This window comes from Sapajus apella, unplaced genomic scaffold (assembly GCF_009761245.1).
Source record: "Sapajus apella isolate SASKATOON/1434 unplaced genomic scaffold, GSC_monkey_1.0 scaffold18, whole genome shotgun sequence".
NCBI classification, from domain to species: Eukaryota; Metazoa; Chordata; class Mammalia; order Primates; family Cebidae; genus Sapajus; species Sapajus apella.
In genome coordinates, this window is record NW_022436958.1 from 11,866,996 (window position 1) to 11,893,361 (window position 26,366).

General features: G+C 34.1%; 2 protein-coding genes and 1 long non-coding RNA gene across 15 annotated transcripts in view; 1 reads left to right on the top strand and 2 right to left on the bottom strand.

The window, feature by feature from the left end:
- The window catches only part of ACVR2A (activin A receptor type 2A), an 87,652-nt gene extending 74,540 nt beyond the window's left edge, over window positions 1–13,112 (top strand). For 3 of the 4 annotated variants that reach the window (XM_032286245.1, XM_032286243.1, XM_032286244.1), the window contains 5 exons: window positions 873–1,018; window positions 2,695–2,809; window positions 5,453–5,591; window positions 8,336–8,466; window positions 9,381–13,112. In XM_032286245.1, the coding sequence (XP_032142136.1) occupies window positions 873–1,018; window positions 2,695–2,809; window positions 5,453–5,591; window positions 8,336–8,466; window positions 9,381–9,575 (726 nt within the window). In that variant the 3' untranslated portion in view covers window positions 9,576–13,112. The remainder of the gene's footprint in view (window positions 1–872; window positions 1,019–2,694; window positions 2,810–5,452; window positions 5,592–8,335; window positions 8,467–9,380) is intronic. The other variant, XM_032286242.1, reaches the window with a different exon arrangement.
- A 3,079-nt stretch (window positions 13,113–16,191) lies between these two features.
- ORC4 (origin recognition complex subunit 4) overlaps window positions 16,192–26,366 on the bottom strand; it is a 69,041-nt gene continuing 58,866 nt past the window's right edge. For 8 of the 10 annotated variants that reach the window (XM_032286253.1, XM_032286252.1, XM_032286255.1 and 5 more), the window contains 5 exons: window positions 24,057–24,143; window positions 19,681–19,789; window positions 18,792–18,887; window positions 18,640–18,707; window positions 16,198–16,504 (listed from right to left, as the gene is read on the bottom strand). In XM_032286253.1, coding sequence (XP_032142144.1) covers window positions 16,316–16,504; window positions 18,640–18,707; window positions 18,792–18,887; window positions 19,681–19,789; window positions 24,057–24,143 — 549 coding nt within the window. In that variant the 3' untranslated portion in view covers window positions 16,198–16,315. Of the gene's footprint in view, window positions 16,505–18,639; window positions 18,708–18,791; window positions 18,888–19,680; window positions 19,790–24,056; window positions 24,144–26,366 lie in introns of all 10 variants that reach the window. The other 2 variants (XM_032286248.1, XM_032286246.1) reach the window with 1 other exon arrangement.
- Window positions 21,890–24,034, bottom strand: LOC116556897. The gene is made up of 2 exons (XR_004271236.1): window positions 22,775–24,034; window positions 21,890–22,089 (listed from the first exon to the last, which is right to left on the bottom strand). It is a non-coding gene; the product is annotated as an uncharacterized LOC116556897 (long non-coding RNA).

Consider the following 26,366-nt stretch of genomic DNA (forward strand, 5'->3'; position numbering starts at 1 on the left):
CATATAAACCACCCTTTTGTCCCTTATTTCTTGTGCTGTAATTACTCTTACAAACATTTATGTTAGTATAGATAATGCTTAGTAATTTTCTTTCTTTTTTTTTTTTTTCATGTAAACTACTTTAATCTGAAAAGATAATTTTCATTTACCATTTACAATTCGTTTTGATTACTTGAACCATTTTTTTTTTTTTTTTTCCAGTTTTAATCAGTCTTGCTTAGGGACAAAACCAGAGTCAGGAAATTTATCTGATCCTTGAACTGTCACTAACTTGCAGGGTAATTAGCACCAAAACATAATTGCTAGTTTTCCTCAATTTTTCTACTTTCAGAGCTAGTGTGAAAGTACCATTAGTAAAGTAGGAAATTATGTTTTTGGTAATTGGTTTCATCATTGTGAAATATAAGTGGCTTTTTTACTTCACTTAATTCTTGACCTAAAGGACGACGGTAATCTCTAGAGGAATATTCTATATATTAGTTGTTGTTTTTATGTTGTAATTTTGTGTTCTCCTAGTCCCATGATGTAACATCTCTGTAGTCAGGATATTTCAACTTTTAAAATATTTTCTAGAACTTTAAATTTTTCCACTAGTCTTTAAAAAAAAAACTTGTCTTATAGATTGGTGGAAATTGACTGTTCTTGTAACAAAGTTTTAAGGCTCAGTGGTATTTCTTTCTGGTCAAATGTTTATTAATGTGAAATGAAAGGAACTTTGAACCATTCCAGAAAGATTGTTTCTTGGATATAATTTTCCCTGAAAGGAAAGATACACTGCCTTCCATAACCTCTTATAGGTAGAAAGAAACGTCTCCTTATACATACAGCCTTTGTTGAGAACATAAGTTTCTTTTTTTCCCTCTTTTCTTTAGGGTTCATTGTCAGACTTTCTTAAGGCTAATGTGGTCTCTTGGAATGAACTGTGTCATATTGCAGAAACCATGGCTAGAGGATTGGCATATTTACATGAGGATATACCTGGCCTAAAAGATGGCCACAAACCTGCCATATCTCACAGGTAGACAAATGTTGTTTTCCCAGATAATTGAGTATATATTTACTAAACTTTTAAGCCCCTGGGTAAATTTTAATTTTCTCCTTGTTATGCAGTCATGCTTTACAAGACAGTTGATTTTCATTTCTTTTTTGAAATTTGCCTTGAGATTGGCCAGGAAGTATTTTTTATAATGTGTATGTTAACATCATTGGCAAAGTTTGATGATCTACCTCATCTCATTTCTGAAAGCATGGTTGAAAATAAATTGTATTTCCTCTATCTTATAAATTATATTATCTCTACAAGGAAAAAGACATTTGTTTTAACTCAAAACATGATTTACTAGGGATTGTTATACAAGGGCATGTAATGAAGGAGAGACTTTGAATGTCTTCCTTGCTTGTTTTTTGAATCACCTTATTATCTTTAGTCAAGGTAGAGGGAGGCATCACTTAAACAATTGTCCAGTGAAAAAATAGTACTTAGACCCAACAGTTTTCATGCCTGTAAAAGGAAAAATGATTGTTTTTTAAACATGGAATTCAATATTCCATGTATTTAATTTCCTTGAACATGGGATTCAATTTGTCATCTCGTTTTCAATTTAAAGATGGTTGTTTTAAAAGTAGACATTAACTGACTCCCGGAACAGATACTTAAAGTTGAGTGCTACCAGGTGATGTTTTAGGTTGCTGGGGGGCATTATTCTAAGTCAGCCTCTAATTTAGGTTCTGATTTCGCAAACTTTAAATGACGTCTACCTCAGAAATAACTCTTCTTTCTTCTCACTCTCTTACATGCAGCCTAATGGCGGCTTCTTGGATTCTCCCTTGCCCTACCTGGCCACACAGGGAATTAATTCTTAAGAACTCCCAAAGTTATTAGGAAAAGGGCCTGAAAGCCTTTTGAAGCCAAGACCGATTGGCTTTTATAGCATTTGGGAGTGTTTCCTTGTGCTTTCAATATCCCATTCGTGGTTTATGGGTCTGTACATAAATTTAACCACTAGTCATAGCGTAGTCACTCATGTATTTAACTAGGGTATAGTAGTCTCTAGGATAAGCCAGTTGAGACAGGTGTGTAGAATAGGATGTGTTACTGCCTTAGTACTGTTACCTCTTTCAGAACACCAGGATCTAGCTAGAGCAGTGTCTGTGTATGGTAAAAAGATTGTATCTGTTATGCATTCCGTAAGATACTTTTCTACAGCCAGGTGGAAGAATATAAGAACCACTATAATAAGGGAATATTCTAAAATGTACGTCTATGCCAAAAAGCAGAAGGCCCCAATTCAGCTATTTTTTAAAAATTCCTTCATTTTGGTTTTTAAATTTCAGTTTCTATGGGAGTTTGCAAGTAAGAACTCTGAAATATTATCTTAAAAAACAGTAGTTTTATGATTGATAGGTGGGAGACATAGATAACATATCTTTTTGGCAAGGCAAATTTTTATATAACTGCCTTATGGGTAGGGTTCCTTCTTATTGTCCGTATTGTGAATAGGAGTTTATCACTGTACTCTTGTGTTTAAAGGTACGTGGGGGCTCTGAGGTTTTTCTCTCCCCCTTTCTCTGCATTTCATAGTTTTAATAAACTTTTTTCATAGTATATATATTCCCCCCCTTTTCCACTTTCAATAAAAAATTTAAAAAGATAACTTGTTTAAACTTAATTTGAATACTCTTTTTATTTGCAAGGGACATCAAAAGTAAAAATGTGCTGTTGAAAAACAACCTGACAGCTTGCATTGCTGACTTTGGGTTGGCCTTAAAATTTGAGGCTGGCAAGTCTGCAGGTGATACCCATGGACAGGTAAGGATGATGATTATGAAATGTAAGAAAAAATAAACTTGTTCCATATTTTTTTAGAACGACATGTCAGAACTGAATTAGTCTAAAATTGTTGTGGTGTTTAAATCAGCATCTAATAGAGTTATATCTTTAAGTTTCTGAGGAAGAAATTTTCATATGGTGGTAGAGGATTCAGGTGGTTTAGATCAAGCACTTCATAAAATAATCCTTAGACATATGTCATAGGATTCTTTTTGAAAAATTGATCAAAGAATAATCCAGCACCTTTTAATAGACCTGATTCTTAGGGAGTTCTTCATATTATCTCAGTAGTTTTAGTCTGTCAATTTTTTCACCAGCTTAAGAAGAGCAGAAGGATAATTAGTCACTATCCTTACTACAGCGTGTTAAGATTCCCTGTCCATTTTCCCATGCAATAATAGTTTCTTGCTTCTTGTTGTTTATTGCTTCATTAACTCTTTAATCAGCTTGATGGCTTTTCTCCAGATTCTCTCCAGAGTTCAGAACCATTGTAAACCCCTGAATTAGGTGTGTAACTCTTCACACCTCTGTGCACTTCTGTGTGCACAGAGATCTTAGTAATGGGAACATTTATGAAGGCCAAAAGGGAAAAGAACATTATCCGTACATTTTATTTTCAGAAACTTTGAGGTTGGAACAAGATCAACTTTTATTTATTTTTATTTATTAATTTATTTTTGAGGCTGTGTCTTGCTCTGTCACTCAAGCTGGAGTACAGTGGCATGATGTTGGCTCACTGTAACCTCCGCCTCCCAATTTCAAGTGATTCTCCTGCCTCAGCTTCCCGAGTAGCTGGGATTACAGGAATGCACCACCATGCCTAGCTAATGTTTGTATTTTTAGTGGAGATGGGGCTTCACTGAGTTGGTCAGGCTTGTATCAAACTCCTGACTTCAGGTGATCCACTCACCTCGGCCTCCGAAAGTGCTGGGATTATAGGCGTGAGCCACCACTCCTGGCCAAGATCACCTTTTAATCAGGGAAACCAGTTCAACCTAAAAGATGACATTTTCTACAAAGCTAAATGATTCAGACCTTTGGCATTATCATTTCTTCATCTTTCATGTCATGTAAATTTTTTGGCCAACTAATTATTAGCTTTCGTTTCCTCAGCATATCCTATTAGTTCTTGAGGACATGGTTTTAAACAATCATGGCACAACAAATTTTGGCAATATTGACTAATGGTTTAAGAATTTAGTTTGAGGTAATGGTCAGTAGCCATATAGCTCTAGAAAAGTCGACTGCAAATGTATATGGGAATGGAGGCAGTTTTGTGGAGAATACTCCCAAGATTGTGTAGGAAGCCTGAGGACAAATTTCTAAGCTAATTGAATGATTGACTATCATAAGACTAAATTCTGGGAACATGTTCTTAATTTGGTACCTCATAAGCCCTCCCTCCCCTATTTTTTGAGAAAAAAATTTGACTCATTCATGTCATATTTTAACTCCTTCACAATTGGGTTCTATGATGAGTTAAAAATTAACTGCTTATGGCAAGTGACTCATTGACTTTACATTTCATGGACCAGAAAATTTCAAAACGATTTGGAGGGACTTGCATATTATTGCACATTTTATATAGTATAAAGAACGCATATAAAAGAGGCGACATTTTATGTCAACATGGTAGATAAACCAATAATCTTACAATAAAAAAGGTAGGTACTTTGGATGGCATAGATTTATCTTTAAGAGAAAAGTAGGCTTTAGGGAAACACTCACTGACAGTACAATTAAAATATTCAGAGTAGTAAATTTTTAAAAAGTAGAGCTGCTTTTTCCCTATAGTGTATTCTCCTTGAACTTTAGTCTTAGTGATCTGTCTTTATTCTTAAAAAAAATCTCTGTTGCATGTATATTTGCATAAATTGCCCAACTTTTAGTCTAGAGTAGAGATTACAGCCACCTAAGGATGGAGCTTTATGGGCGTACCAATATCTAGACTACTCTCTAGTCCTAATACATCACAAGTGTGTTGTGATGTACCCAGCTATCTCACAAATATTTTTAAGCATTTATATATGAATGTTGTCAAGCACCAACCAAAGCTAGCTGTACTAGCTTAGTAACCATAGTTACAGTACTAAGAAATGCCAAATTGTTGGGGACAGATATAAATAAAGGACTCCAAGACAGAAGAATTCATGAATAAACAAATACATAGATTTTGTACAAATAGAACTTTTTAACATCAATGTGCCCTTTACTTGGCTAATTATTTTTACAACATTTTATTAGTTTTTTTTTAAACACAGAGAAAAGACCTCAAAAAAAGTTTTTTGTTTTTTTTTGTTTGTTTTTAAATCCACATTTCAAACAGTATGCAAAGGTGCAATTGAAAAGTATGCAGCGGCCTTCTCCCAGCTAACAGTCAGTTCAGTTTTTTGAAATTACATCTAGAAAGGGGAACAAAAAAAACTTCCAAGTCTGTACTAGCATAATGTCTGTTGATGTATTTTTTAAGTGTAAGCAGAAAGGATCTTACTATTTATATACTATAGTCTGCTATACTTACCCTGGTAATAGACCATATTTGGTTTTGATTCTTACAAAGTCATACAGTGTTAGTTCATAAGTTAATGAATGAGTACTCTTTGCTTTTAACATCTTTTTCAGGTTGGTACCCGAAGGTATATGGCTCCAGAGGTATTAGAGGGTGCTATAAACTTCCAAAGGGATGCATTTTTGAGGATAGATATGTACGCCATGGGATTAGTCCTGTGGGAACTGGCTTCTCGCTGTACTGCTGCAGATGGTAAGGGAAAAAATAATTTTAAAAAAGATATATATGCCTACCACACATGTATGAAAAGGGATGGTACGTTCAAAGGTAATATTTTAAAGTACAGTTTTTTGTTTTTTTGTTTTTTTAAATAGATTCCAAGAGGTGGTAGAGAATTCAGGAGGTAGGGGTATTGACCCTTTACCATTACTAGCTATGTTGCTGGACACTTCACATACCTTGAGATTATTTCCTAAAACAACTTCTGAGGTAGATATTACACTTTACAGATGAGGAAACTGAGATGCAGAAAAATTAAGTAGTTTGACTACTTTAGCCTCAAGCTGGTGAATGGTGAAGCCTAGATTTGGAACTCTGATCCATACATAGGGAGAGGTCTGCTTTGGTAAGGTCGACTTCAGTAACAACACAGAACGTTTAACCTGCCCCCCAGGTTAAAGGGTTTCTATTCTGTGTTCTTGTTATTGAAGTCCAAGTCTTACACATGTTTGCTTTTATTTATTTATTTATTTTTCTTGTAAAAAAAAGAAAAAATATCTTGTCGACTATTACTCCCAAACAGATGTAAATCACCTTGATCTGTTTTTTAAATTTTAATTTATAGTTGCCTAAAAACTTCCCTTGATTGTCAAAGACCATAGAAGAAATTGTGACTATTTTATAAGTTATATAACCAATGTAACCTGTGTTACTAAGAATATTTTATTTTCTGAGTACTGTAATAGGCTCTCATTGTAGGACAGACTGCCACTTGAATATAAAATTCAATATGGGGCACTATACTTTTAAAGGGAATTTAATAGAGTGCTCAGAAGTGGGCACTCTATAGGGATTCTTCTAGGATTGAGGGATTGGCTTGGGAGTCAATCGCAAACCTAAGAAAGGTTGAAGCAATTTGGGAATAATTTTAGAACTCTTTAAGAAGAAGAATAAGAATTCAGAGTATTTTCACTCAAAGTGGATGAAGAATTACCTTTATTATGTGTATTTATGGAAGAAGTAGGTTAGATGGCAGATGTCATAGGAAAATACATTTTATAAGAACTTTATTAATATGAACTCTCCATAGCAAATCATTGGATTAGGTAATTTAATTAGACATAAGACCCTGTTCTCAAGTAATACACACTTTAGTTACGGCAATAAAGTATATCCTGGACAATTAACTCTGGAGTAAGTCAAGTGTGCATTGTTTAGCCCACTGCTCAGTACACAGGTATTTAGTAAATGTTTTTGGATGAGTGCAGTACTTAAGAAATATAAGCATGTGTTTTAGGAATATAGAGGAGAAATTGCTTTGTTTTTGGGGAAAAGGAGTTATCAGAGACGTTCTTTTGGAAAAAGAAAAGGCTAGATACTTTTCTTATATGCCTTGTATATACCATGAAATAATTTCAGTTAGGCATTTCTGACTCTTAAGTCAGAACCCAGCTCTTATGTCAGAATCCAACTCTTAAGTCAGAAATTGGGGTAGAGAGGACAGTATGAGCATTGATTGCTAAAGAAGGTTCTTTCAAATTTGTTGATGGCTACTTATTTGTTAAATGAAGTTATTCTAAAACTTTAATGTGCATACCAGATTCTTAGGAATCTTGTTAAAATTTACATTCTGACTCAGTAAGTCTGGGTTGAAACCTGTGATTCTATATTGCTTAAAAGCTAAGCTACCAGTTGATGGCAATGTTGCTGGCCTATAGACCACATAAGTGTTAAATAGGCACCTTAGAATGTCAGTACTCTGTCATTGGAAGTGCTCAAGCAGAGACCAACTGTCCAGCCATAAAGAATTCTTATATTTGAAGAAGGTTAAGTTAGATGACCCCTTCATGATTCATCATATTCTATCCAGGAGTATTTAGTGCATTTCAAGAGCTTCACAAGGTTTGTGTTTATGTACACCTACATCTGGTCACTGATATTGTTCAGTGGTGACCTGTGTCTGTATGTCTTTGTGCAAATTATGTAACTTTCCAGAGCTTATCTGTAAATAGAGGTAGTGCCATCTTAACCCTGTGAAGTAAGTAAGTAATGTAAAGTTCCTAATCAGGATAGGTGCTCACTGGATATTCGTTATTAACTCCTAAATATATTTTTCTATTTATCTGAGTAGGCCTAAGAAGAAAGGAATGATTTATGTTGTTTAATAAATCTTGTCTGTGACTTGTTGGGACCCGTAGTTGAATAGCCTGTTTGTGATTTTCTAAAAAATAAACATGTACTTTTTAGCAGCTGTTGTGGGGGGAGTATAGAGAAGAGGTGTGACTCTGAGGTGCATAATTCCTTATGTGGGGCATGGAGAGGGTTTGGATGTGTCCTAGAATAAACATGGATATAATAGATTGAACCCAGAGCCTCCAGAGTTGGAAGCACCACTGTTAACATTCTGATCTGAATTGTAAGGATTGGGTACCTTAAAGGGATATTACAATATTACATAACTTTGATTTACAAATACTGATTGTTCCTTATGTCCTATCTGCAGATGGAAGTAGGCATTCTTTATACCTGGATAAGAAGGCCCCTTATGCAGTCTTTAAGGGAGTTAGTTACATGTCAAATTATAGACCTTTTCATTTCCCATACATTAGTTTGGTCACACTATGGTATAAGTACAGTTGGGAGTCTGTTTCTCCTCTCTCCTCATAGCATGTAAACGATTGGGAAAAGGTGACAGTATATTTTAGAAAGTTTGTACCAGTTTGAAAGTCAGGAAGATTTTAATGAAAATGATTTATTTTTCTTTTCTTACATTTCAGGACCTGTAGATGAATACATGTTGCCATTTGAGGAGGAAATTGGCCAGCATCCATCTCTTGAAGACATGCAGGAAGTTGTTGTGCATAAAAAAAAGAGGCCTGTTTTAAGAGATTATTGGCAGAAACATGCTGTAAGTTATCCAGTTAGCTTTTCATTTAAAATTCCAATGAAACACTTTTCAGAGGAATTATTTATCTTTGCACATTTCTCTTTCTTCTGCAAGTATTTTCTGGGAGGTGATCTTCACACAGGATATTCTAGAATTCTAGAGGCAGTGATTGTAAAGTTATAGAGCTTTAGAGGGCTTTTGTCTCCATGGTCCTGTGCAGAAGAGTGTGTCATTTATTTAGAAAGTTTCCCAGGTAAGAAAAGGCATGCCTGACTCAGAACTGTGGTTAGGTGGGTAACTTTGCTGATCACCACTTCCAATATGATGCAATTTTAAAAAGTTTATGAAGCAGCAGGTTTTCTCCTTCCATGGGAGTTTGTTGTAGCCTTTTGATTTGGGCTTAGAAGACTTTCATGTCTTAAGAATGCTTTAAAACGAAAGACCAGACACAACAGTATTGCCCTGGTGTTTTTGTTTTTTGGTCCAAATATAACTAGAAACATGGCTAAAACCAGGTAGAGAAATCTCAAGGGTGGTTTTCTAATATTCTGTTGAATTATAAGATAGAAATTCAAGAAATATAGATATTTCTTGATAGATATTAAGAAAACAATAAAAATTGGTAGGTCCCCCTTTATCCTTGATTTTTGAGTCCAGTTGAAAGGTTAACATTGAAATAACCTGGTTTATGAACAATGGATAGAAATGTTTTCGGAATTAAAAGAAAATCCTGTTGTGATAGTCTCATGCTTTAAAAAGAAAGGTTCTCTTTGTGCTTTTCTTCATGATTCTGCACATGGTATTCAATAAAAGTGATCGTTGACAGAAATTTCTTTGACCCAGAAAAATTGCAATTTCTTCGTGAAAATTTTATTCTATTTCCTAATAGAAAACGAAAATAGCTGTGGCGCTTGAGTATGTTTTTCTCCTTTTAGGGAATGGCAATGCTCTGTGAAACCATTGAAGAATGTTGGGATCACGACGCAGAAGCCCGGTTATCAGCTGGATGTGTAGGTGAAAGAATTACCCAGATGCAGAGACTAACAAATATTATTACCACAGAGGACATTGTAACAGTGGTCACAATGGTGACAAATGTTGACTTTCCTCCCAAAGAATCTAGTCTATGATGGTTGCGCCATCTGTGCACACTAAGAAATGGGACTCTGAACTGGAGCTGCTAAGCTAACGAAACTGCTTACAGTTTATTTTCTGTGTAAAATGAGTAGGATGTCTCTTGGAAATGTTAAGGAAGAAGACCCTTTGTTGAAAAATGTTGCTCTGGGAGACTTATTACATTGCCGACAGCACAGATGTGAAGGACATGAGACTAAGAGAAAACTTGCAAACTCTATAAAGAAACTTTTGAAAAAGTGTACATGAAGAATGTAGCCCTCTCCAAATCAAGGATCTTTTGGACCTGGCTAATGGAGTGTTTGAAAACTGACATCAGATTCTTAATGTCTGTCAGAAGACACTAATTCCTTAAATGAACTACTGCTATTTTTTTTAAATCGAAAACTTTTCATTTCAGATTTTAAAAAGGGTAACTTGTTTTTATTGCATTTGCTGTTGTTGTTTCTATAAATGACTATTGTAATGCCAATATGACACAGCTTGTGAATGTTTAGTGTGCTGCTGTTCTGTGTACATAAAGTCATCAAAGTGGGGTACAGTAAAGAGGCTTCCAAGCATTACTTTAACCTCCCTCAACAAGGTATACCTCAGTTCCACGGTTGCTAAATTATAAAATTGAAAACACTAACAAAATTTGAATAATAAATTGATCCATGTTTTGTAACAAATTCACTGTGTTATTTAAGGAAAAAGAAGGTAAGCTATGCTTAGTGCCAATAGTAAGTGGCCATTCGTAAAGCAGTGTTTTAGCATTTCTTGTGCTGGCTTGTTATGTAGGGAAAAAAGTGCTGTTTTTTGAAAAGATGGTGTCATTTTCCCCTTCTTCCCATGTTTTAAAGCCCCATCTTATATCCAGTTCCCAAAATTTACATACTTACCTAAGTATTTTCTATAGGCGTGCTGTGTTTGGGGAATATTTGAAAATTTAAAGCATGATTTAAAAATTTTTTAAGTGAGCTGTGACACTGGAAAGCTCTTCATTTTATCTTTTAAAATAGAGTTTTTTCTATTTATATATGTAAAATTGTAGTGTATTTCTTTTCACCAAACAGTGTGTGGGACATTCTTTATCACTGTTTTAGGATCACCTCAGGAAGTGTCGTTACCGAATTCCTCACTGTCTGCTTTGAGACTTGTAACTTTATCACTACTTCTGCTTGGTGCCATCTTGTCAGAGTCATATTTAATGTCTGTGATATGTAAAGAATTATCCTAGGATAGAGATATTAAACTTTAAGCAGATTTCAGATGTTACTGCTTTAAAACAAATCAGGGATAACAAATTAAACGTATAACTTAAAATATGCAATGACATTTAGAAGTAACCAATGTTGATACAGATAACATAGCCTAGCCTCCTCCCCAAAATTGCTTTTGCAACTAACACTGATATTAATTTAGGATAGTTCATGCCTTATCCTTGCTAAGCAAATGGAATTGATGGTAGGTAGGTGCCAAAGTGCTTTTCAAAACAATTATTATGTTAGAATACAATTGGATTCTTCCTCAGATTTATGTAGGCCAAAGTAATACATTAATTTCCTGAATTTCCAGATTACCAATCAACAAATAGCCAGTATTATGCTATGTATTTCTGTCAGGTCATTTTAAAATCCATACACTAATTTTATAAAAGAATTTTTTACATGTCACTGTCAGGAGCTCACTGTGAATGTGTTGTCTTCAAATGGTTATTTAACCACATATTACACTACATTTTACATATAATATGTACCTAATCTCTGGGAATAATAAATTACGTTATTTATAAACAATACATAGGTCAACAGACTTTAAGCAGGGAGGAAAAGAAGAGTAATAGTGTCTGTGTGCCGCAGACCATTCAGAACTGTCACATGTGTCCCCATGGTCTCATTGTATTACTAACAATTGCCTTTTCAATGTTGAGTTCACCTCTTTATTTCACAAAGTACTTGGTCTCTCAATTTCTTGATCTGGTTTTTGCTTCCATTTAAAAACTAATCAAGAAGGGAAAATACTGAGATTGTGCATACAAGAAAATTGTTAATTTCCTGAAGATGAATTTCTACCTGTTGTGAACATTTAACTTTCTTTTTAAAAGTTAAAAAAAATCAAAACAAAAATAAACAAGGGATACTATGATGAATGTTTGGCTTACGTGAGTACTAGAGATACATTTTTTAAAACCAGTTATTCACAATATAAAATGTTTTCAAGTTAGAAAAAATTTTTAGAAATCCTGGGTATTGTACTTAATTGTAGCTAACCAATTTTAAAACTTGTATTCTTTTGAGAACTATTATTAATAGAAAAACTTTTTATAAGCAGTAAAATAAGAATGTTCCAGTGACTACCTATCCTTATACCTAGTCTTGTTAAAACTTTCTTTTGCAGGGTATTTAGTGTTTGGTTTACAGTCAGTGCAGAGTGGGCAAGTTAATAAAATGTTTGAACTAGAGATACTGGAAAAAAAGAAAAATCAAAGAATGAGAAAAATGGTGATCCATTTTGGGGCAGTCTGAGACCCCTCAAATTACTCTTTCCTCATGTGTATGGTGCTCCTCATGACTCGTCTTGTATTTTGCCTTTCTGATACCCATCAGAACTGCTGCTGCTCTAACTTATACTCTTTACCTTGCCCAGATCTCCGCATAAGGAATGCTTTATGATCAACTTGCCATAGGACTGATGGATTAACGAGTGTTCGACTTTATTTGAAGTCTATGCCCTGCACAGCTCTTGTATGTATTTTAGATGCTAGAAGTTTTTTTTAGCATGTGATGTGTGATTCTTGTTTGAATTCTAGGTACCTTGTGAATTCCAGAAAAGAGACTGTGCCTCATGATTGTTAGTCCCATGAACTTGCACTATCTTTCATGGTGATATTTTGAAAATACAATCAGGAAAAAAACCAACACCTTTGGAATTTAAAAATAGAATCTCATCATGAAATTTAGAAAGAATCTCTTCTGTTGTGTTTCCTCACCCTTAAGTAACAGCTACATTTCAGTAAAATGCAGCTGGTAGGGAAAAAAACCTTGGCCAGATGGTTGTTTAATGGAATAAACTGATTACTGGTGGGTATTTTTTTTTTTTTTTTAAAGAAAGAAGCTTCATCACAGATACTTTCCAGTTTCTCTTTTTTAAGTTTTTGAAAAATTACTTTTTAGGAACATTTGGTATGATGTGCATAAAACTATCAATTTATAGGCAAAATGATACAAGTAGCATCTTGATTGAACATCATTTACCTCAGATATTCAACCAGCAGTACGTTTTTTATGCAGTCTCAACCCATATCCCATTTTGTTACCTCTCAGAATATTGGTAAGCAGTTACTTTTGCTTTATTCTGTATTTCTTGTGTTTTGGGCACAGGTTATTGTACTACTGTCAAATCATACTTGCTATTTTTTCTGCAAGTATTTAACAGAAAGCTTAATATCCCCATAAAACCCCACCTTGGATAAGTGATTGTTAAATATTGTACAAATAAAGTGTATGCTATCCCCATTCCATCCCCAAGTTAAATAAAAAAAATGAATATGGTATTATTTGCATATGCAGTTTTTCTTTAGCTATGTGTTCTTAAAGAGGAGAATAGTAGCTTTGTAACTTACAGTGAGGTTTACACCTTGAGAACTGCAGGAATGAGGATAGTGGTGAGTGAAGGGAGATTTGTTAATTACGGCATTTCGCTCTATTGTCATCTAAACAAATTATATTCCCACTCAAGTATGTGTGTTGGTCTTGCCAGTATTAGGAAGCTGGAGGCTTGCTGGCATTGTGTCACACAGCACACACCAGTTGATCCTCAGATTTTCTAGGGTAAAGGTGAATGAAGGGGCAGCACTTAGGTTAGAAACTGAATTGCTTTCTAAACCAAATGAGGATGAAAAACATGGGTTAATATGCATGGAAACTCTACAGAAAGACTGAAGTGTTTCTTACAGTGTTTTCTCCAAAACAGTGATTCATTAGGATATTAATAGGTATTACATTTTCAACGTAGATAGCATTATGATATAGTAAGTTTGGACAAAACAGGTATTAATTCCCCAGAGCCTTTCACATGCATGACAATCAGTCTTTCTAACAAGAGTTTTGTTTCTGGTGGGCCACTTGGAGGGAACACAGGTGTAAAAACACACTGAAATATTCCTCCTTCACCTGCTTTTCAATCTGATGATTACTTCAGATTGGTAAGCAGCTATTTTTGCTTTACTCTGTATTTCTTGTGTGTTGGGCACAGATTATACTACTGTCAAATCATACTTCCTGTTTTTCTCTGCAAGTATTTAACAGAATATGGGATCATGAGTGTATGTTCTATTTTTCCTCCTCTAGTAAATGAAGAAAATATCTTTAAGCCATATGTATAAGTTTACATTATTCTTGAACCACTTTTTAAACTAGGGTTTTTCAGATTTGTTTTTATTTTATTGATGACAGTTTAAGCAATTTAAGAGACAAAGTTAGCTCAAAACTCTTGCAAAACACATTTTAGCTTTTTTGTGTGGTGGAATATGGAAAGGCCAACAATCAACACTGCTCCTCCCCATAAAAGTGCCTTGGGAGTATAATAGGCATATACTTCATTTGTGTAACTTTTCCTAATCTATTTTTTTTTATTTGCTTTATAACTGTTTCATGTTTACCTAATTGTTACTTAGTTTTAACAGCTGTATACCTGGTTATTGATGCATCTTCTGTAGCTTTTATGTAGCCAAGGAGAGAGATGAGGGCTGTCAGCTTTTAAGTTATATCTTAACAAGAAATCGCAGTCCTCAAGTCATTTTATGAGGCTGTTACCCTTTAAGACAAACAATACTTCCCTCAAATAGTTTAGAAAATTTTTTAAATGGTCAATTAAGAGCGCAAATGTAAAATTCTTACTTCTAGTGTATAATAGTGATGTTACCATGTTAAGTATTTTGGTGAAACGTGTAGACTATGGCGTAGAATCAGTATGCAAGCCTTAGCCTGAATGGAACTGCTGAAAAGTAAATGACAGGGATCTGAAGACTTAGAAGGCTTAACTTTTTGCAGGGAAGGAAAGGCTATGTAAGCGTAAGTTGTAACTACTGATTAGCTACTTTCATGGACAGAAATCTTTTATTCCACTTTGTGTCCAAGACTTCATTAAAACATTGTTCCTTAGAGCATACTTTAAAAACTACTTGGGAAGGAATCCACTGTCAAACTTCATGTCTTAATAGCACTGGCTTTGGTATTAAACTGAGTTGAATTCCAAGCCTGTTGGGCATTTCCAGCATTGCCACTAATGTGTTAGTTTTCTGATCTGTGAATAACAGTGCCTACATCTCACAGGGCCTCTAACAGTTAAATAGCTTTTATGCTGCACAAGCATAGGGACAGTCTGTCTTTTGTAAACCTCCCATGCACACAATAGGCAGTCAATCATCAAATATTCTTGAACAAATGAAGTCACTAAGTGCTTATTAAATTTCATTTTAAATATATGCCTCTGTTAATTCATGGATCTTGAAACTTAAGACAATGCTTTGATTGACATTTCCACATTCCTCATAGGGATTTTTTGATACAAACCGGTTTAGTTAACATTGCCATACATGTCTTACTACTTTTGGGAGTGATTTTCCAGAAATCTCTGGTACAGTCATATGTCACTTCATGATGGGGCTATGTTCTGAGTAATGTGTCTTTAGGTGATTTCATTATTGTATGAACATCACAGAATATACTTAAACTAACCCAATTGTATATAGTCTGTTGTACAACTAAGCTATACGTATAGCCTAGTCTATTACTCTTAGGCTACAACACTGTACAGGATGTTACTGTAACCATACTGTCGGCAACTGTAACACAATGGTAAGCATTTGTATATTTAGACATAGAAAAGGTAAAATAAAAATATGGTATTATGAGAGCACCCTCATATATACAATGTCACTTACCAAAATCTTATGTGGTGCCATGACTATACTTGTTTAGAAGGCAAATTCCAATCCTTTTGACCTATGGTAGGCTCAATAATCTGTAATTTTAGAAAATCCTACAAGGGATTCTGATGTGGATGGTATGAGTACCACATTTTGAGATGTCTAGAAGAAAAATCTTCAAATTCCTTGGCTTTTTTCTTCCAGGTGAACTACCCTCTGACTAAGCTGGTTAGTCTCCTGAACTAGAAAACCTGGGTCTGGGATAGAATCCATAATTTGCATGTGGACAGAGAAAAAAACCCTGCAGCATCCCTACTGTACCAAAGGTTACTTATTACACTTCAATTCTTACCATTATTATTATTTTTTTTACTCCTTTGGTTTAAGGTTTGTAAAGAGATCTACCTGTTAGGTTGAAGTGAGTTCTTCAAATAGATCTGTGTGTGTGTGTGTGTGTGTGTGTGTGTGTGTGTGTGTGTGTGTGTTAAAAAAGCACATGGTCTTGAAGTGAGTTCTTCAAATAGATCTGTGTGTGTGTGTGTGTGTATGTGTGTGTGTTAAAAAAGCACATGGTCTAGTCCCTAAAGCAGTCATATTTTATTCTTCTGAACTGCAACTTACAAAGTAATCTCAATCACTGAAATGATAAATCATGTAACTATTCATGATTAAAAGGCAAGACACAGCCAAGACAGTACACGTTCAAGTCTCACATAAGTACAAAAATATTTATAAAATGTTTAGCATATCATGTTAAAGGACAATAGTTTTTCATTCTCTAGAGAAGTATGAATGAAGTGCCAAAGTTGAAGTCACTGGTGATATTCATAACCAGCTGAGTGAGGATGTTGCCCACTGCCTCACATCTGTAGGACAGTTGGGATATTTCTGCAGAGCATTCATAATTTGAGTATTATCCAAAAGCAGTTTCATCAGCTGGTACTCTCTCTGTGAATTTCCTGAAGTTTTTTCCACGGGCTTTATTAATTCTAATTGTTGCAAGTGTTCAAAAGCCTGAAAGATGAAAGAAATAATTTAGGTTGAATAGGAGAGGAGAGTAACAAAGTAAACCCAGAGAACAGTTAGCATTTTGGTCAGCTGCAGAACAGAGTAGCAGGAAACAAAATGTAACAGCAATCAATAGCATTCAAAAAACACAACTCCATAAAAACTCCTATTATCAGGTAGGAGTGTTAGTGCACACCTACTTGTCCATGTATTGTTGAATGTAAACATGGAAAACTTTAATTCAGTATATACGATATGGTTTTCTTCCTAGCCTCATTATCATAGCTCCGCCTAGTACTTTAATTAATAGTGTTTCCAGTTCTCTATAAAAACCTAAGAATCAGATAAGATTTTCTGATTGATTACCTAAGCTACTCAGATTTACATTTATAGTTTGTCTCTACCTGTGTAAGGCTTTGCTATGTGAAAGGTTAACACAACTAACAGAAAGGGAGGCAGAAAAAGACCCTTGAGTCACTTAGGCATATTCAGCTGATCCTGTAAGAAAAAGATTCAGCAGGGTAGTATGGACATGGAGGAGAGAGGATAGGCTCCTATTTCTCCAAGAAGTCTGACTGAGGCTGTCACAGCCTTCTTCTATGGAAGAAGCTGCCTTCTTCCATCTTCCCCATCTTAATAGGGTTCTTTCCTGTCTGCTTCCTCTTATTCTTAATCTTCACGTATTATGTCTTTTCTAACCTTGAGTGTTATGTTAGGTATGTTATTAGAGTATGAAAAAAAATAGAAACCATTAAATCATGATATACTAACCATTAATAATGACACAGTGAAATAGATTCCTGAGCATTCTATTATATTCTTACAACTCACTGTAAAAATCATCACTGGAACATATTCTCTATGTATCACATAAATTCTTCTGATAGAGAAACAGCTCAGATACCATTAATATCTGAGAAAATACTGGGGGCTGCAGGTGTTAGAGCTGAATAGAACTGTACAGATTTAAAATATTTCAAAACAGCAAAATAATTCCTTATTGAAAATGCAGAAATGAGCAACTACAAATTATTAATAATAATTTAAATGCTTGGGTAAACTTTTCATTTTCACAACTCTCATAAACTAAGACTATCAGGGGGAAAAAGTCCTCCAGTGTTGTAAAATACTTTTCCTGTTTCTTTGAAGAAATGGCAATGCTCTGTACTCATTTTTGTTACTACAAGAGATGAAATTCTGATTACTAGGGCCTATAAGGGATACCAAAGGACTCGGGGGTCCATTGTTTTAAAAAAGATTTCTTTCCATAAAATCCTCAAGAGCTGCACTGTCACACTAGGCTACTGAGCAGTTCAATGTGGGACTCAATTGTTATTTAAACTTAAAAATGGATACTCAGTTCTATTAGAAAATTCTGAGTATGTTTAGAACAATTTCAAAATGTAAATTTACTTTCTCAGCTATAAATTTTATGGAATCTAAACAGCAAGAATTTCCAATGAATATTTAAGCAATTGAGATGTGCTGTAAGTATAAATGTATACCAAATGTTAAAGACTTTTAATTCAAAAGAACGTAAACTACTTTATAAATGTTTTTCTATAATGATATGTTGAATTAAACATATAATTAAAATTACACCTTTTAAATTTTCTTACAGGTACTAGAAAATCTAAAACTATATTATGTGGCTCATATTACCTTTGTAGTGGACAATGTTAATCTATATGAAGTCCTCAAGTTCTAAAACTCATGACTCAGTCCCCAAATAACACTTTCTCTGTATGGCCTCAGAGGCCAGTGAGATTTTGTCTTTTAAGTTTCTTAATGGCTCTTAGTTTCATTTTTTTCTCATTTTACTGCTCAGATTATAAAAGGCAATCCTTGGGTTGGAAAGGGAAAGGTGGTATCTATCACACCATACTGAATAGTTGTTTTCAGGATGCAAGTGCTATGAGCAGACAGCAGAGGGCAGTATACCTCCACAAACTAAAACAATTGGTTGCCGCCTCAGATTTTTCGAAAATATTTCATTTTTACATAATTTTCTTGTTTTGAAAAAAATCTCTATGATAAATACTTAATGTTTAAAAATTGATGAAAGTGCAATTTTAATACATAATCAAATTGGATGTAAAAAATATACTTGTCTGTAGAAAAATAACAGCAAACAATCTTACCTTCATGACAACAGGTTTTTCAAAATTATAAACAGAATGCGCTTTTCTTTGAACAAACTTCTGAAACTCTGGGTAGAAAGCAATGACAATATTATATCTTCACATAAGCAGTGGGTAAGAATCAGAAAAAAGCCACTTAAGTCTCATCTCACCATTATAGACCATTTGAAAATTAAATGGCTCCTCCTCATAGAGGTCATTTAAATGTTTCATTGCTATTATAAGACAGATTTCCAAGACTGATAGACCTATAGTAAAAGGGAAAAAAGCTATTAGTTTAGTGACACATAAGACTAAAATAACTGTTTTCCAAGGAGTACAATATAGTGAAAGATCTATGGTTTTGAGGAGTGAAGGTCAAGATTTCTTCTAGATTTCAATGTGTTCCAATCACTATTATCTATATCAATTCAACTAAGTTACTTAACCTCCCTGAGCTTAGTTCTTCATAACTTCAAAATAAAGATACTTTTAAACTTTTAGAAATGTCACAAAGATTGGAGACAATTTATCAAGCACTCACCATATGGCCCACAGTACACAACAAAAACTTCAATTGTTATGTGACTTTAAATCACATGGGGCCTTTGGGTAGGATTTATCCAGAGACTTCCTAAACTCCTGGAAATTATATTCAAATTTGTGTTTTCCTTTTTTCCCCTGGAGAGGAAAAGGTTCATTACGTTTGCAAAAGGAAATAATGAACCCCAAATAGCTGAAACCCAGTGAATGCTCTTCAGTAGCTCTTGGCACAATGAAAACATCAGCAACATAGTTTTACCTGGATTTCTAATGTGGCAAAAGAGGCAGAGCATCCAGTTTTTTTGTTTTTTTTTTGTTTTTTGTTTTTTGTTTTTTTAACTTTAAATGGAAGTGATAGTACCTTTAAAAAGACTAAGTTAAAGGCTATATGGAGACAAAAGTATTTTATAAAGCATTATGCCCATGTTAATTGTAATTTTAAGAAACATTAAATTATCTAAATTCAAACTTTTTAAAAAAAAAAAACAATTTAAAAAATTAATAAAACTGGGTTCTCACCATGTACAATATTTGCTTTTGAGTCCATGCTACACAGCTGGCTTGCTTCCATTAGATCTACAGCAGTCATAAATGGGTGTGATGCTGTTACTCGATTTAAAGAAAGCATCTAGGGAATGTGGATCAGAAAAACAATTACGTATTTACATGGGCATTTTGGAGACACTACTGTGTAAAACTTCTGAATTTGTACAGTCAATTCTTAAGGGAGAGTAAATATTAATGCTTAGGGAGGTATTCTCAAATTCAGTCCTATTAAAATACAGTATTTGAATTTATATGTCATATAACTCCACAAATGTAAAGCATAAAAACAGTTCTTGCTGCTCTCTTTAACCCATTCCACTTCCATATCTTGTTTACTTAATGCTTGGAAGAACAATATTTAAAGAGGAGTAGAGCAAGGAGAAGAAACTGAAAATAAATAAGAATACTTACTAATAAAAGCCCCAAACACAAGCCCAAAAGGCAGATCTATGCCTTACTTGTAAACTTTTTCACCACCCAGTCATCCAGCCAGGTTAGTGTTCAGTTAGACAGAAGTTAGCTATTTTATGTTCAATGGTACAAAAAAATGAAAAAAAAAAAAAAAAAAAAATAAAACCAGCACATTTATACTCAGGAATAACTCTCCTTGAAAACAGAATCTACTTCTCTTGTGCTTGTTCTTTAGTTATCCAAAAATGAACAGAGGTCCTGGACCAGAGTTGCTACTCAAGTATTTAAAAATTTCCTTTTTTCTTTATTTGTATTTTTCATAAAAGTTGTATTTGGTCATTTAGGATTAGAAGACTGAGCAGATAAAAACGCATGACCTCTGGTTAAATTTCAATTTCAAAGAAACAATAAATAGTTTCTTAGTATAAGTATGTGCCATGCTATTATATATGGGACATAATTATCCAAGAAACTCTCTCCTCTACCTTAAATAGGGCACAGGTGATTAGCTGGGCAAAGAGTTTGGCAATCCCTGTCCTTCATTCTCCTGCTGGTTTGGACCCACTTGGCTAGTATTCCCTCCCTTTGTCTCTCCTTTCCTTTTTCCTTTAATTATGAAAATTTTTTTTATTTTAATTTTTCCATAAGTTACTGGGGGTACAGGTGGTATGTGGTTACATGAGGAAGTTCTTCAGTGGTGATTTGTGAGACTATGGTGCACCCATCACCTGAGCAGTAAGCACTGTACCATATTTGTAGTCTTTTATCCCTTGCCCTGCTAGAAAACAGTGTGGACATTCTTTAAAGAACTAAAAGTAGAATTATCATTTGATCCAGCAATCACACTACTGAGCATCTACCCAGAGAAAAAGTCATTATTTGAAAAAGATACTTGCACATGCATGTTTATAGCAGCACAATTCACAATTGCAAAATCACAGAAGCAACCCAAATGCCCATCAATCAAATGGATAAAGAAACTGTGGTGTATACATATATATATATATACACGATATATATACATACACACACACACACATAAAATATATATACACACACACATATATATACATATATACATATATGTGTGTGTGTGTGTGTGTGTGTGTGTATGTGTATATATATATATATATATATATATATATATACACTGTTGAATAATATGCAGCCATAAAAAGGAATGAACTAATAGCATTTGCAGTGACCTGGATGAGACTGGAGACTATTATTCTAAGTGAAGTAACTCAGGAATGGAAAACCAAACATCGTATGCTCTTGCTGATATGTGGGAGCTAAGCTATGAGGACACAAAGGCAAAACAATTTTTTTTAACATATACAAAGGCAACAGAGAATAATAAATTGAATATCCATGATACTTTCCCTGCTCAAGAAATATGATCTTAGACTTGAAGCCCATCTCCTCCGGATTGGACTCTACTCTTCCCCACATAAAACAACCAAGTATGTCTATACTATTAGGTCAGTGCAAAAGTAATTGCCATTTTTGGCATTGAAAGTAATGATAACTTTTGCACCAATCTAATACAGTGTACTACTACATATACATTTATTACACAAGAGTAATTTTCAAATTTTATATAAATATTGTATCTTCACGACTCTCTTCACTGAACATCTATTATGAGATTTTATCTATGTTGAGGTAGTATCAATTCTGGTTTATTCATTTGTTATTTGTATATACCCACAATTATTCATTTCCTAATTTCCTATTGATAGACATCTGTCATTTCTTCTTCCTTTTTTTGGTCCCCAGTCATAAACAAGGCTGCAATAAACAACCTCGGACATGTCTTCCTGTGCATTAGGTAACTAGAGTTTCTTTAATTAGTATAAGTATGTTTCTCCAGTTACCTAATTTGCTAAATTGTTCTCCAAAGCACATGTATTTACCTTGGCAGCAGCAATAAATATTAATAGTCACAGACACGTTACCATCAAGCATAACCTCTGACACCCACTAGATTGGCAAGAAAAAAAGTTTAATTGTAGTATTTCTCTGGTTACTGGAGAGGCTGAAAATCTGTAATCTATAATGAGCTTCCTCAATGACAATCAATAATGGGATTAGCTAAGAATATGAGTAAGCAGCCCTCAAAGAATCCCATATGACAAAAAAGTCATTATTTAATTCATTGCCATGAATTAATAATGTAATCAAAAATGGCAAGACAATGGCTGTTAATATTGACAATATTGAGGCAGATATATTTTCCCAGATGGAGATATATATATTCCTCTTCTAAAAATTATTAGTCCCCAAATTACTTCATGATAAAGACACCTGTTGCTGAAAATGGCAGTATCCTTTTCATAATAGAGGGAAAATATATAGGATAAAAAGATTTAAATTTCCTTGGCAGAAACAGCTGAGGAAAGAGAACTTGTATATAAACATGGGTGAACCATATAGCCAAGTAGGACACAAACTTGAAGCCAGAGAGCTCTGGATTGAGTCCTGACTTTGTTATATACTAGTACTGTAACCTTGGGCAAGTTATTTAGCTTTAAGCAGCCTCAATTTCTTTAGGATAAAAAGTAAGATTATTCCAATGGTCAGACATAATATAGGTACTACTAGTATCTACAGCACTTGGCTTAATAGTCACAGACACGTTACCATCAAGCATAACCTCTGACACCCACTAGATTGGCAAGAAAAAAAGTTTAATTGTAGTATTTAATTAAACAATTCAATAAATGGTAGCTACTATCATCATTATTCTATTATTAGGATTATAAATGACCTTTCTACAAAATCAAAACTATCTTCTGTTTGAAAGATATTTGCTGTAATTTTCTAGAAATATTAGACTAAAACCAAATATTCTTAGTGAAGAAAGTTAATTTGCAGAACAATTAAGTACTTCTTGTTTGATATTGGTATTATGTAAGCTTAAGATATAATTATTTGGCAAAACGTCATGACCAAGTAGGATTTATTCCAGGTATATAAGGCTAGTTCAACACTCAAAAAATAATGTGATCAAATATATCATCAGGATAAAGAGAAATATGATCATGTTAATTGATCAAGAATAAGCATTTACAAAATCCAACACCCATTTATCATAAACTCTCAGCAAGTTACAAAGAGATGAGGATTACCTGTACTTGATAATGAACATGTATAAAAAAAACCTATAGCTAACATCATACTTAATGGTAAAAGTTTGAATCCTTTCTTCCCAAGACTGGGAACAAGAAAGATGTCCACACTCACTCTTTAATACAACGTAACACTGGAAATTCTAGCCACTGCAAAAAGGCAAGATAAGAAATAAAAGGCATACAGATTGGAAAGAAAAAAAAAATCCCCCTAGAATAAGTGAATTCAGCATAGACTATAAAATCAACTCATAAAAGTCAGTCACATTTCTATATATATATTGTGTGTGTGTGTGTGTGTGTGTGTGTGTGTGTGTGTGTGTATATATGTGTAATCAATCACATATTCTATATGTAAAGAATATGTGGAAACAAAAACCTCAAAACACCATTTACAATTGTTTTAACAAAAATTAAATACTTAGGTGTACACATTAAATGATCTGTGTAGTAAAAACTAAAATGCTGATGAAAGCAATCAGACAAGAAATCAAATAAAAAGAGATATGAAGCCCATTCCAGGATTTGCAACACTCAATGTAGTAAGCATGTGGATTCTCCCAAAATTTACCTACAGGTTTAAGCAAGTCCCACAACAACTTAATTGTCTAGTGAAAGACAGAAAATGATAAGAGTAGGTAGGCTGAGCAGAGGCTGATGCATGTAATGTCAGCACTTTGGGAGGTAGAGGTGGGAGGATGGCTTAAGGCCAGGAATCCGAAACCAGCCTGGGCAACAAAGTGAGACCCCGTTACTATTAAAAAACAAAAAACATCAACAAGCAATAAAAACAAAACTAATACAAACCAATAGCATGTGTAATGACCGCAGGTTTTTGCTGATATTGAAATGCTTCTGTAGTACTTCCTGCACACTTCTCTCTTCTGAGAGACACTAAAGGAAAAAAAAAAAAAAGTCAAAATTGAGGAAAGATGTGGTTTTAAACCTATATAATCCTTTGCCTTACTGGTTGGTGTACCTTATTAACTCTAATATTAATTCATTAGTAAACAGATGTTGGTCTTATTTGTAGAACACTAAAATCAAAAGAAACTTTCCAGTCTACTGATTTTCCTATCATGTTCTTTACATTAATTCAGTGAACACAGTGACAAAACAATCCTTGCTAACCCAAAATTTCTACTTGAATAAGGGAAACTAAACAGTCATACTAGTGAAATTAACAAAATGCAGCACAAAAACACAAAAGCATGAGTTACTGTACCTAGATAAACAAGGTAAAGCATTGCAAAGAATGCTTAAACTGAATGAGACAAGAGATTTAAAAAAGAGGGAAGACCATTTCAGTTACAGGGAACAACATGAGTAGTGGGAAAATCATGGCATATTGGCAGAAAATGAGTAGTCACATACTGGAGTTTCAGTTACTGGCAAAATGAATGTATAAAAAACAAAGGCAGAAAAACCTAATTGGAGGTAGCTGTCCAGACAAGAGGTAAGGAGGGTCTGAATTATCTGAGTTGTATGAAGACAAAAGAAAATTAAGACAATTTATAGGAGATACATCTGGTAGATAATTAGGTGGTAGCAGAAAAGAAGGAAGTGTTTGAAAAATAGAAGAAAAAAATCACAGATGATCTATGGGAAACAAAAGGCCTGTGAAAAGTGAAATATGGTCAAGAAATGAATCTTGGATTATCAATATTTAAGTATTAGGTGGGAAAAGAGAAAAACTAAGAAAGTAAGAAAGATACCAAAGACTGGAAGAGAATCCAAGACAGAGCAGAGGTCTAGAAAGTAAGGGAAGAAAGTTTCAAGAGAGAAGTGGGGTTCAATGATATAAACTACTTTGTAAAATTTAGATAAGATATATTTGAGAAGAGGCTAATGGCTTTGGAAATTCAAAGATCACAAGGGCCCTTTGTGAAAGCAGCATCTAAAGAGGCCAGTGACTGCAGTACATTAGGGCTAAATGGAAGGTGAGGAACACTGGCACTGAAGAAAAGATTACAGGAAAAGAGAGTAAATTCCAAGGTCAAAGAGCCAAGAAAGGCTTAGAAAAGATTGACATAATTTTTCAAAAGTCATCTGCATGGAATAAGGATTCTTTTTCCCTTTAAAAGAGAAGCCCAAAAAACTAAGCATTTTTGTATTTTCTAGAGCTATAACTACATGTCTACTTTTTCTACTCTAAGAAGACCACATTCAGAAGTAAGTTCTAGTCCACTGGAATGAAATTTTATACTCTCAGGAAATAGATTGTCTTAATTATAGTTCCCACTCCCTTGTTATTGTTTCTAGTCTTCTCTTTGTATTTTAAAGGGCCTCCTGTTACTGTATGTATATTTTTCTGTCACAAATATGGTAGAATATCCTTGGAAGTACACAAGGTGAACATAAAATAACAAAGCAAAGTAATACAAACCTTTTGCAAATTATAAAATTTTTTTAGCTTTTCCACAGTTTTAAAATTGCAAAATGGAAGATAAATACGTGGCTAAATATCACAGGCAAACTATAGTCTTGGCTTCTGTAATCTGTAACTTGTAAAAGTTGACGTGGTAAAATCAGAGCACTTAGGACAACTAAAGAAAATCACCTGGGACAAAATTGATTCTAAAACTTTTCTTTGCAAGAATCAATTATTTTTAAAACCTGTATTTGCCTCTCTTTGACATGATGCTTCAGAGATTAGTCTTCCGTACTCCACCTTACTACTTCATTTATTTAGTTTTAGTGGTTTGACTCCATCTCCCTCTTTCTGAAAGTTTTCACCTTCTTGCTTCTATAATTACTTAATCTGCTTTTTAAAATGCCTACCTTATATACATGAGCCATTTAAACAAACAAAAAAATTGTCTACCTCTTTTATTACATTTTTAATGCCATCTTGATTCAAACACCGTACCCTATTTGAGGATAAGGCTATTATCAATAACCAGTTGAATTTAGCTACAATACTTTGGGAGATTTCATTTGAGGAGAATAAGGTATGATTCCTTCGAGTGTTCTTTTTAAAGGATCCCTCTTATACTGCCATGGTAAGATAGAGTCTGCTCTGTTTACTTGAGTCATTTGAAGTAGGGCTAAAACAAACCTTCAAATTAGGCAGGATATCCAGGTTCAATCTTATCTTGAAGATATTTCTTGGATGAG